Source organism: Dermacentor albipictus, chromosome 6 (assembly GCF_038994185.2).
Source record: "Dermacentor albipictus isolate Rhodes 1998 colony chromosome 6, USDA_Dalb.pri_finalv2, whole genome shotgun sequence".
In the NCBI taxonomy this organism is placed as follows: domain Eukaryota; kingdom Metazoa; phylum Arthropoda; class Arachnida; order Ixodida; family Ixodidae; genus Dermacentor; species Dermacentor albipictus.
The window spans coordinates 66,648,133-66,660,345 of record NC_091826.1 but is presented as its reverse complement, the minus strand read 5'-3'; the positions used below and the strand labels follow the sequence as shown (position 1 = coordinate 66,660,345).

The 12,213-nt window shown below is 48.8% G+C and overlaps 1 protein-coding gene across 2 annotated transcripts in view; it reads right to left on the bottom strand.

Annotated features, from left to right (window-relative positions):
* Positions 1–12,213, bottom strand: part of LOC135916931 (phospholipid-transporting ATPase ABCA3-like) — a 98,014-nt gene that overhangs the window by 27,565 nt on the left and 58,236 nt on the right. For both annotated transcript variants that reach the window (XM_065450379.2, XM_065450370.2), the window contains 6 exons: positions 10,573–10,832; positions 8,636–8,835; positions 5,618–5,930; positions 4,047–4,200; positions 1,613–1,738; positions 512–772 (listed from right to left, as the gene is read on the bottom strand). In XM_065450379.2, coding sequence (XP_065306451.2) covers positions 512–772; positions 1,613–1,738; positions 4,047–4,200; positions 5,618–5,930; positions 8,636–8,835; positions 10,573–10,832 — 1,314 coding nt within the window. The remainder of the gene's footprint in view (positions 1–511; positions 773–1,612; positions 1,739–4,046; positions 4,201–5,617; positions 5,931–8,635; positions 8,836–10,572; positions 10,833–12,213) is intronic.

The following is a 12,213-nucleotide window of genomic DNA, read 5'->3' as shown; positions in this document are numbered from 1 at the left end:
AACGAGTTACATTATATGTGTAGTTTTATATATATATCGTGCGAAGCACCATCGTACAATTGAACAATTCATAGATACAACTTGGTGGTTAAATTCGTTCTAGTCCGATGCTGCCCATAAGAAAAATGAGGCTGTAAACGCAGCAGCGTGAGAAGGTGGGCGTGAAATTTGAAGTGGATGGCCGATGCGTTGCGACCACGTGCGCCGCGTACAATCTAAGGTGCGTAATGAAGGGAGCCGCATATAAACACTTACGGAAAAGTCATAGGCCGGCAGTGCCACGACGATAAGCGATAAGTAGGTGATACGCCGATGACGTCGGAATAGGCTTGACGGATTTGAAGCTTGAAGCCGCGGGGAGCAGTTGAGGTGCCGTCAGGGCAGCTGGTGAATCTGTTACGGTGCCTACACACCTTTCTCTATTCCACGCATGCTATACGCCTCCCCCCCCCCATTTCTTGTCTGGTTTAGCACAGAATCAATCAAGTAAACACTGAGACTGGAGACTTACGCATACAGCATCGCATCAGCGAAAGCCGGGCGTGGTTCTCCTTGGTCTGGCAGCGGCTCTCCAACGGCATGCCTCCCGCTCGACAGAGGCCGTTCTCCCTGGCCAGCTGCAGGATCTTGGTCATGCCCCTCGAGTACGAGTACGTCGGTAGCAGCAGCAGTATCTGCAGCGCCCCGTGGAGGAACGTGGCGAGCGCAGTGTCGCTCGCGTCGTCGACGAAGTGGTGCTCCACGAACACCGCGCCCAGGCAACCCGCCGACGCTGGTGGAAGATGCAACGGTGTGATGTACAAGCGGGAAACACAGTTACGAAGTGTAAAGGCGCACTAAAGCCAAACTATACATCACGTTCATGCTGCAGATCAATGGTCGGAAGTGTTTAAAGCGTCAGCTTTTCTAAGAAAGTTATCCGCGAGATGGCGCCGCGAGCGCAGAAAAGGGTACGCGCGACCACTGCAGAAATAGGGAGCGATCTCCCAACTAGGGATACATATAACGTACGGCTTGCACTTATTAAGTGACAGTTGCCCTCCGATAATATATACGTGTGCCTTAATGTTTTGCATGAACATACAATCTGGCAGCTTTCTTTTTCTAAATTTATTATGTCGTTTAGAGAAAGGGGAGCGCGAGGGGGGTTGCAACAAAACTCGCTGACGAAATTCTCCAAACCACTCCGCTGGAACTACCTGCAAGAACATACTCTGCTCTCCGCGCCTTCGGCGAAGTCGCCAGCGCGGCAGCGCCGTGGATAGAGAATGATTCTCGACACAGCCACTGCGGCGCCTGACTTCCGAGTCGTACGACGTGTGCCCGGTCACCATTTAGCTTGAAGTGAAGCTTCCAACATTTTTGTCGAGCCGGCTCGGGTTCCTCAAAGACTCGCTGTTTTCATTCGTGGCTGTCTCGTCAACTAAACGCTCTCTTTCTCCGAGCCAAACGTTTCCTGTCGTACGTTTCATGCCCCAATGTTATGCCATTGTGTCCTTGATTGTTGAAACCATTCCATTTCCAATCTGCCAGCCCCTATCATTGTGTCCAGTGCATGTTGAAACAGTATGGGTGGCTGTTTTACTGACTCTAGAGTCGGTTGGCTACTTACACATGATGAACTTGGCAATGACGAGCGTCGAGTACGCCGAGCCAGGGTCGCCGAACAAAAAGGAGCCGATGTAAACGACCGGAAGGGCGGCGTAGCCGTGGAGAAGGTTGAGCACAAATATCAGTTCTGCGAGAGAATTTCGAAACAGCTTACGTTGCCAATCGTGCGGGACGTAAAATTCGTTGGACGAAAACACATCGCGTAATTCCCGCATCGGCACAAAAAATGTCGAGTAAATGAACGCAGCAAAGGCTGGTATGCTATCACACACATAACGGCATGCCATCCACGCGCCTTTTAGTGAGGAAGTATATCGAGGGCCAGGTGGTTTCATATTCATAAACCCAAAGTAAAATGGAGCGCCACTGTCTGCAGGCACCACCTACATGACATTACAGTAGGTCCGCACGGGAAAATCCAAATGGGTTCACACAATCTTACTTTTTTTTTCCTTTCAGGCAAAGTTCTTGAAGCTTACTTGCCACTGCGAATTTCTTGCATGGCAATGACTACATTTTTGTAATGGTTTGCGTGCAGAATTTTTTAAAGGAAACAACAAAAATACATAGATAAGCGAAATATGAAGTATACGTGTAGGTGGTGAGTTATTTTTTATTTTTATTTTTATTTGACCGAATGACGACGACAACCAAACGGCACGTTTCATGGGCAATGCAACTGTCTCGTACACATGCCGATTGTGCCACACGGAGCTATAGTTAAACTTGGAACAAGGCAGATACGTGTGAAAGTGTGGTCTAGCGGCATTGTAGCTGACGTCTTTTTACCGAAGGCTCTGCAGGACGCTACGGCGTTCCTCCCTTGAAAACAAAAGGCATTAAAGTCAGCAAGTATTCGGAAAGCCTCAGTTGTCATTAAGGTCACCTAAGCATCACTGAAGAGGGAAACAATGAATGCGATAGCAACATGATAGAATATTAAACGAAGCGTAAGAATGGTAGGAGTAGCGACAGTGCGAATTGAATCATGGGCAATGCTGGCACACATGTTTTTTTTACGTCTACTATAACGCGTACAGATCATGTGCTAAGCTGGCGCACATGTTTTTGTGACGTCTATAATAATACGTACAGATCATTTGCGAAGCTGGCTCACATGTTTTTGTGACGTCTACTATAACGCGTACAAATCATGTGCTAAGCTGGCGTACATTTGTTTTTGTGAAGTCTACTAGGACACGTACAAATCATGTGCTAAGCTGGCGCACATCTTTTTTTTACTATAACACGTACAGATCATGTGCTAAAATGGCGCACATGCTTTTGTGACGTCTAGAACAACACGTTCAGGTCATCTGCTAAGATGGCGCACATGTTTTTCTGACGTCTGCTATAACATGTACAGATCATGTGCTAAGCTGGCGCACACGATTTCTGATGTCTAGAATAACACGCTCAGGTCACGTGCTAAGCTGGCGCACATGTTTTTGTGACGTCCACTATGACATATTCATATCCTGTGCTAAGCTGGCGCACATGTTTTTGTGATGTCTACTATAACACATACAGATCATGTGCCAAGCTGATGTGACGTATACTATAACACGTACAGATCATGTGCGCAGCTCGCACACATGTTTTTGTGAAATCTAGAATAACATGTTCAGATCATGTGCTAAGCTGGTACACATGTTTTTGTGACGTCTACTATAACACGTACAAATCACGTACTAAGTTGGCGCACATGCTTTTGTGACATCTACTATAACACGTGCAGATCATGTGCTAAGCTGGCGAACATGATTTCTGACGTCTAGAATAACACGTTAGGTTACTATAATACAAGGTAAGACGTTCAGGTGTTATAAGACAAGCAACAATAATAATAACAGTGCAACTGTCAATTGCGATCGGTCGGCCGGTTCCTGCAGTGCGTTGACTGGGCTGCCAGTTGTTGGTTTCTCCACAACGCAGAGGATCCCGTTTTGATCACGTGACGGCGCTCGTCCAATAGCGGCGCTAGAATCGCTGGAGGCGGCGCGAGCGACGCGCCGAAGGCAGCGGCACAACTCTGGCTTTTTAAAGGGAACCTAAAGATTAGTTCTACTCCGCTCTAAGGTTATTCGATGCCCTCCTCAACCGCCGGTGGGCGGCAGGCGAGGAGGACATCGAAGCACTCTACTTTGCTCGAGCAGGCGAAGGATCGCCGGGCTAAAACTTTTCCCGTGCGACCCCGCTCGCGCTCCGTCTAGCTCCGCCGGCTACTACGAGCGGAGTGAAACGTAAACGCGCTGAGCTAAAGGTCGCTATTCACCGGCGCCTTATTAGGTGCAGCACAAAAGAAGCGTCTTTCAGAGAACACCGAAAGGATCAAATGAATGGCGTCGGCGCACCAACTGCGTCTGTCTTACTGCTGCGCTCCGGTTTGCGGCCACGTGAAACCGACGCGCAAGATGTGGAGAGGGCGAACTCACTGTAGTCTTCGGCGTCGAGCGTAGTGTAGGGAACGAGCGGCAGTGGAAGCAGCACGATCATGGCAGTTCCCATGTAGAACATGAAATCGAAGGCGAAGTTTGTCAGCCAGTAGAGCAAAGGACTCATGCCAGCGATCATATGCAGGTGCTTGACCTGCGAAGTGACCAATCCGTGTCCAGGTGGCGGCTGATGAGTGACATCGTTCATAATCGATAATCTGGCATCTAGAAGAGCGAGATTCTCTTCAGCGTAGGAAAATCCTGCTAAGTCAGTCCTCGCCGAATCTCCTACATTGGTTTTCGCTACTGAAAAGCGACTTCCGCTTATCGCTTTAGGAACGCAGGAAACAAGTCAGGGGGCGCTCATGAAAAGGCGGTGCTAGTATACTCGTCGTCTAGCGTGCGCTGTTTTCTCTTACGTTCCAGTTGTGTCTTAAGGGCTGAAAGTGGCATCACGAAAGCTTCGGCCATTGCGGTTATTAATGCAGAGCGCCATTGCGGAGAAAAAATTATGGGGCTCGCTCTTGGACCCTCTATGCATTTAGGGTGAGTGGTAGAGGTGGAGCGAAGAGAATTTGTAGCTCTGCCCCAAATTCGAAGTGACTCCGCCAACAGGTAATCCCCCAGGCAGTTTAACAGGAAAGACCGAGTTTACTACTCCCTTCATATATGACAACTGTACGGACAACCACACTCGGCTTCCTTGACTGACAACGAAACTCTGTGCACGATCATCACCATCATAATCAACATCGTCAGCCTACTTTATGGTAACTGCAAGACAAAGGCCCCTTCCGTCTATTTCCTTTTGTCTTTGTCATCTGTGTGCAGATTCTATCCTTATGCCTACAAGCTTCAGAACCTCTCCTTCCTTCGCAATATTCTCAGATCACTTTACCCTATGCCGCCCTAGAGAGTAATTCTTCCCTTTCCACGCATTTCTGCTCAAACCGACTTTTTTCCTCTTCAGTAGGACAGACCTATGGGCTAGTTGTTATGGCATTATGCGCAGTATAGGGCACCTGGAACAGGCAAGGACGCACGATTAAGAGAAACCCCTGAATAACGTGTGCAAGCTAGTCGTGTACGACAGGTCATGTCTCCACCCATACTGCGCGCTGTTGGTGCAATGCTTTGCTCAGTAACACTTAACTGCTGGCCCAGAATGCTTAATTAACGGACTATTGAATATGTGAGCATTGATATAATTGGTAACTTCGTGGGCTGCCCAGTCTGCCTCCTCAAGAAAAAAACAAAACAGAAAGGAAAATAAGGTATCTCGTTTCTTAATGCTGTCCAGTCACACATGGTTTTACTATATAACCCTGCCAGTCACGCTTCGTTTATTTTTTCTTGCACAACGATACAATGACCACGTGCACTAAAACCCCCGTGTTGACGGTAGCGCCGTGTCGCTGGCTTACTTTCGTCTCGCGTTTTCCGGTTGCCCTACACTGTGCACAGTTCTCACGCTAGACCCTGCACTAGAATCTCAGCACCCATGCGGCCAAACTCGAGCGTACATTTGCCAGAGGCTGTCGAAACAGTTAAGGAAGGTGGTGTACACGCACCCCAAGCACCCTCTCGGATGTCGGGAAGATCACGAAGTTGGTGCACATCAGGCTAGACACGAGCGGGAAAAAGATGGACCGCAAGACCTTCCGCAGCACCGTGCGGTACTGGCTGCCACTACTGGTGGTGTTGTACCCCTGGTACCGACGGCCGCCCTCCATCACTTGCACGCCTTCCGAGCCGCGCGACGTCACGCTGAATTTGAACTCGGCCGTGGCCATCTTTGTGACGTTGCGCAGCCGGGCCGTGTTGTACAGCCTCAGCACCAGCGGTGCCACGTGCTGTATCTGGCCGTTGTACCAGAGCACGTTCCTGCGAACAGCGTCAACGGCGGAAGCGCATACCGTTAAACCATAATACGACAAACCCGGATAGAGCGAATTATTCTCTATAACGAACATTCGAAACTCACTGACTGATGCTAACGTGAAATGACTCCCTCGTAATGAAGCGGGGATTGAATATATCAAACTCGGGAACAGCCCCGTCGTTCCATACTTCACGGCATGTTTTTCCGTTGATATTTTGCACCGCTGTTGTGCCGACTAGGCGTTAACAAGACTGGAGCACGGCTGTACAATCTCGGGCATGGAGGACGTCATTCTTATTTACGCTCAGGAACACTTTAGGGCATCGCCAAAACTTACTCTTCGCAGTGCGCCTACATTTGTTTTCAGTAAACGAATACGTTCCTAGCCGATTTTCGGAGTTATAACAGAGTGTTATAGCTGTCGGCTACGCCGATCATACAGCAAAACCTGTGATCCTAACTACAGCTGCAGAGGAATCTGCACAGAGGTTTTGAAGCATGTTTACGATAGTCTCGCTCATATGACAGTACCATGGAAACCCGGGTCTCTTACAGGTACTTTTTAATGTATCATAACCAATTAGCTCTCTGATTCATGAGAGCACTGAACATAGGACACGAGTCACAAACACGAAGCCTTTACGGCCTCACAATGACACGAAGTATATTACATTGAGGGCAGTTTGTCCGCCTTGTGAGACCAGTCTCCATATTCGCACGAAGCAATCCGGCATTTACAGACTGAGTTACTTGGCTAAATACTAAACAGAAAATGACCCTTCTACCGGGTGCCTTCTCATGATGCTTAAATCATTTAAACAGGCAGAAAAATCTCAAAAGCTATCAAAATGTCATCGCACAGCGTGCTGTATTGAACTCTTTATTAACAAATAACTCAGTACCCTTCACTATGGGACGAAGGATGACCAGCGAAGCTGGTATGAGCGCCCCTTAATGGTGAACTGCAACTCCGCCGCGGGTCGGCCCGGCATCGCACTATCTTCGGTATCGGCCCACGTACGAAAAATTGTTTATCCATGTCCACGAATCTATCATGTCCAGAGTCTAATCATGTCCAGAATCTATCCATAAACAGATTCGCTGTAAAAAATATACTCTCTTCCGGACATTTACGTTTTCCCTTCAATCCGTACTAAGCTCCTGTCTGACCACGTTTCAACTACGATGGCATCTGTCTCGCGGGGATATGAGCATGGTCTAACAAACACCACTCAGTAAGTACCATGTGAGTGATAGCTTCAAAGTGAATTGAAAATCAGTGAGTGAGTGAGTGAGTGAGTGAGTGAGTGAGTGAGTGAGTGAGTGAGTGAGTGAGTGAGTGAGTGAGTGAGTGAGTGAGTGAGTGGGTGAGTGAGTGAGTGAGTGAGTGAGTGAGTGAGTGAGTGAGTGAGTGAGTGAGTGAGTGAGTGAGTGAGTGAGTGAGTGAGTGAGTGAGTGAGTGAGTGAGTGAGTGAGTGAGTGAGTGAGTGAGTGAGTGAGTGAGTGAGTGAGTGAGTGAGTGAGCGAGCGAGCGAGAATATTCTACAATGTACCGCTAGGTTTAGGTGCTCACAGTCCAGAGCTCCACTGGAGAACATTTTCATGTATTTCTGTATGTATCCTACCCGGAAGCTCTGGCGAGAATATGGCAGCAGTCTGGTGAAAGAGGTAATTGAAGGCTAAACGCCGGAAGGCGGGGAGGACAAGGGCTTGGCATACCCTTAGAATATAGTAGTGCCTGAATGGAGTGAAATACTGGCACGCATAGCATTTTGATGCCACCCTGAGTGCTCACGATGAGATGTTACAGTTGATCAGTACGTGCCCTATGCAAGAGTGCGGTGTGTTTGTGTGCTATAGTAGAGAGCGTGCGCAGATGAATCTGGAGCGATAAAGGTGGCACTTCCTCTGTGTGAAGCGCAGAGGAAGTTCGGGTTACGTGGTCGCGTCGTTACCGCCCAACTGCGCAACTTCTTCGCACATATCAGTTGACCAGAGATGCGAGCGCTCGTCCACCAGAATTGGTCAGGCGGAGATGAGTGGGCAGCTTTAGCAAGTCACAGCGAGGCAAGTAGGTACACGCAATAACGATGGGATGTGGTCACCAGGATTGAAGCTCGGACTAGTTGGTTCGACATTAGTAATGGTACAGTAGAAATGTAAATTTGTTAGCGCCCATGTTGTGAAAGGAAGTTGTTAGTCAGCGCCTGTGTGTCTCTTATCTGTCGCTTTCGTCCATGCCTACGTACCATGGATACAACTCTCTCACGCCACATGGAGCCATCGCTGTTCTTTATATTTCTTGGTGTGGTGGTGGGGGGGGGGGCAAGGGGGGATTAATCATGAGGTAACTGGCCGGTACGAAACGCCACATGTCGCCTTTTCCGTAGCCTTGTCCTGCAGGCTGCCGGACAGGCCTTTCGCAGAACCCAGCTTTTGTAAACAACGCTTCCCTGCCCTCCACTACCTGGCAAGCACATGCACGCAGGAGCGCAAACGTGCAAACGTCAAGCGTCAAGTGGGTGTTCCACGTTGTAAGCCAAAAGTGTGTCATTCCCTTTGAGAATCGTCTTCCTTTGCTGTCAAGTATTTTCGTTTTCTATCTACAAGCACGCTATTGCATATCATTATCCCATTGAACACGCTTCAGCACTGCCATTATAAATATACGGCAGGCGAGTTCCAGTGACGACCAAACGATACTAACCCTGCCTTCTTGGTCATCTGCACGCCGAAGTGCATATTGAAGACGTATTTCCGCAGCGTCTCCTTCGCGTCACTGAGCAGAGAAGCCGTGATGTCTGTCTCGGGGTCCAAATTCTCGATGTAGAATTGCTCCGCATTCAGAACCAGTGGGTGCAACCATTGCTCGCTGAATGCCTCGTCCTTGTCCACCACGAAAAATCCCTGCATTGATTGATTGATTGATTGATTGATTGATTGATTGATTGATTGATTGATTGATTAGAAGGAAGGAAGCATCTTGACCACCTGCCAAGCTTGCGGCTGACACCTGAACACCGGCTAGCAGTGTGGAGAAGGATTGTGCGAGGAGGAAGGGCGGAAAGATAGATTATAGAGATAGAAGTGGTAGCTTTGATAGCACCCAGCTCTTCTGCGAACGCTAAACATGCTCAGCAGCAACGCGGAAAGCGGCAATTCCCGCTGCATGAGCTACCTTGCGGGCGCGAATACGGCCACCTTGCATGTATCCGGCACGTCGTCAATCCTGACCAATAAGTGAGGTTGGCCAAGTTACTATCTGTCTGGCACGGTGAGTCACCCACCATTGACATTGGCCGTGTACAGTACTGTACAGGCGACGTCGCAGATCGCTTCTAACATACGGTGCCCACCGGGCCGCGCGTTAAGAGGATGCTTTAGTTCGGGCCCAACTCCGACGCGGCCTATTCAAATAGATGTGTAAGGCAGAAACGCTTTTCTGAGATAACCCGTGGATCGATTTTAAAGAAATTTGTTGGATTCGAGAGAGAAAGATCAATTCTAGTGACTGCTGGAAAACGAATTTCTATACAGGGCTTGAAGTTTGTTCTAAAAATTTTCGAAAGTTCGAAAGTGCGAAAAAAATATAAGCACGAAGTTTACAAGTTAATAGCAAGTAAACGACATCCATTAGATCATTCAAAGCGGACAAATTCGATATTCGTTACGTTGTGTACAAGGGTTCAGCAAAAGCTGTATTTCCATATTACTAAATATTTTTTAGATTCATGTGTAATATATCACTTTTGTCCACTTCAGATGTACTGCTAGATTCCATGCACAGATATCATTTTTCATTACCGAAAGACGGAGTCTTACTGTAAAATTTATGGTTTTGTTTCCTCAAAATTTGAGACAAATGATGACCTACATCAAAAATTCGAAACCAACAGTCACTAAATTTTAAGTTTTTCTTTTAAATGCAACAAACCTCGTCAAATTTCGCGCAGTGGTTACCGAGAAAAACGAATTCTCCTTTTGCATGTATTTAGATAGCAGCACCCGAGCTAAAGCTTCCTCTTCAACAGCAGCCGCGGAGGATACATAGCGATCTAAAGAAAGGAAAGACGCTTGATTCTGCAACCCCAAGCTATCCAAACCTAAGCTATCCTAACCTAACGTGGGCGAAACGCAAAGTCAATATTCCTCACAGCGTGACATCAGATAGTGGCGTTCAACCGCGGTTGCTAAGGCCGTGTGCGTTTCTTTAACTCAAACGGGACCACTCAAAAATGCTCCTGAAAAGCCGAAGACTGCATCATACGAAAAGTCTGCCAAAAGCGAAGATACTGCACCAGGAGAGCAGGCCGGGCCTCTACTATGGCCCCTACTACTCCCCCGGAAAAGACAGTGATGGTTTTTATTAGAAGGTAGAGCGCCGTAAGGGGCAAAAAAGGTTTAATCCGGTGTGACCGCCTCAGCAACCAACCGATCTTCCTGAGACACATATGGAATGAACTTTACACGTTCTTTAAACTTACGGGCTAAGTGTAAATGGTTGTTTTTCGCTTAACATTTTGAATATTTTTTACCGTTACAAAAATGAGTCGTTGCAACATGGCGGCGCCTTCATGCTTGCCACTTTCTTTCACCCATATTTTCCTCTAGAGTTAGCACACTAACTCTATGCACGCCGCTCACCTCTGCCTGTCCCATCACGTGGGGGAATGTGTAGCTGAGAGTGTCACCGACGTGCTCGACGTTGTGTCCGCTGGCGTTCAGGCTCACGTCCTCGAGGAAGAAGAGCAGCGACAGGAGTAGCGGCGGAAGCATCCAGCTGAACAGTGGCACCTTCTTCTGGCGCCACACGTACGTAGCCCGCTTCAAGACCACGGCCCAGACGCAGCCCAAGAGCGAAGGCTCGTTGGCCTTCGCGCTCGCCAACGTCCTCACCATGGGCACTGTGTCAAAAAAAAAAAAGGAAGGACATGCTGATCAATGCCTCCGAGACTAGGCTGCACGATCTGGGAGGCTATGTGCGGACCTTGGAACTTCCGACTAGAGGGAACTTGGTTCTTCGATCAATCAGCTACTCAGCTAATGAGGATTCGAGTATATTTAGAATAAAGGGGGCTGCAGAGTGTTACGATTGGCGTGAAGCTCCCAGCGCAAATAGCAGTATCTGCTGTTGCGATTAGTGTGAAGCACCCAGTGCAAAAATGACGATGGAAAAATATGCGCGATGCTTAGAACTTTGTAATGATGTGAAGGCGAAAGCCTAGTTGGACCTTCCGTTGATCTCCTGTAGAACTTTGTGTTATGCTTCTTGCTTATCTGTTGTTTAACCTCCTGTCGCATTTTCTGCTCATCTGCTGTTGAGCTTTGTTCTTCCCATTCACCAACATGCGGTCCTAATGCGACGCAGGCATTCTGGGAATGCAGAATTGGTGGAGACAGAGGTGCAGGTGCACGTCTTGTCAAATTCGTTCTTGTTCGTGCCGAAGCTTGATCAGTAGCCGCTTCCTCCCGGCGGCGGTTTAAAACGAGGGCCGCTTCGAGCTGCTCTAGCCTCTTCCGCCGTGGCGTACGTTCTCGGCCTTCCCCGCCCGCGACTAGGGCCTGGTTCGTCGTCACCCGATAGCGATGAGGAATGAAGCTATGAGCCCACGCGGTGACGTATACACCGCGGGCGAGCGGACTTCGAGCGGACTGCGAGCGCACTGGGAACGTACTCACGCCGTTTCCAGAACTTTATACGGGCGCCGCCATTGACATTTCCCTCAACGCCCTCCACCGCCCCCGCTGACATTTCCCTAAACTCTCCGACTACGCTCCGTTGCCTTTTCTCAGAATCCTCCTTCGGCGCTGCTATTTTCATTTTCCGGAGCACTACGTTTCTTCTGTACCTCACAACGCGACCTTGAAACGTAGAGACCTAAGGCTTTTGCCTTAAAACCATGCCTAATTGGAAAGCGCCAGGTAAAAAGGAAGTCCCAAATTTCTATGGGTGTCTCAAGTGGTTCCCAATCTGGCTGGTAGCCCGCAGTGATTACGGGCCCCTTTGTGTGTCTGCGTGACAGGAGGGAGGGCCGCCTTCTGCGGACTGTGCGAGTCAAAGGGAGGCCCTCCCTCCTCGAACCAAACTTCACCCACGGGTTACCGCCAGCGAATGCAAGCACGTGCAGCGTCACCTAGGAGAGAGGGAGCAGCGGCCAATCGCAGATCGGACTCCGTACATACCATGTGACGTCGGCGTGAGCGAAATCCCACTTAGGATTTTAGCGGGCTTATTCAAGCGGCCCCGCAATGAATCTTTTATGCGAAGCATATTACTAGAGCTCA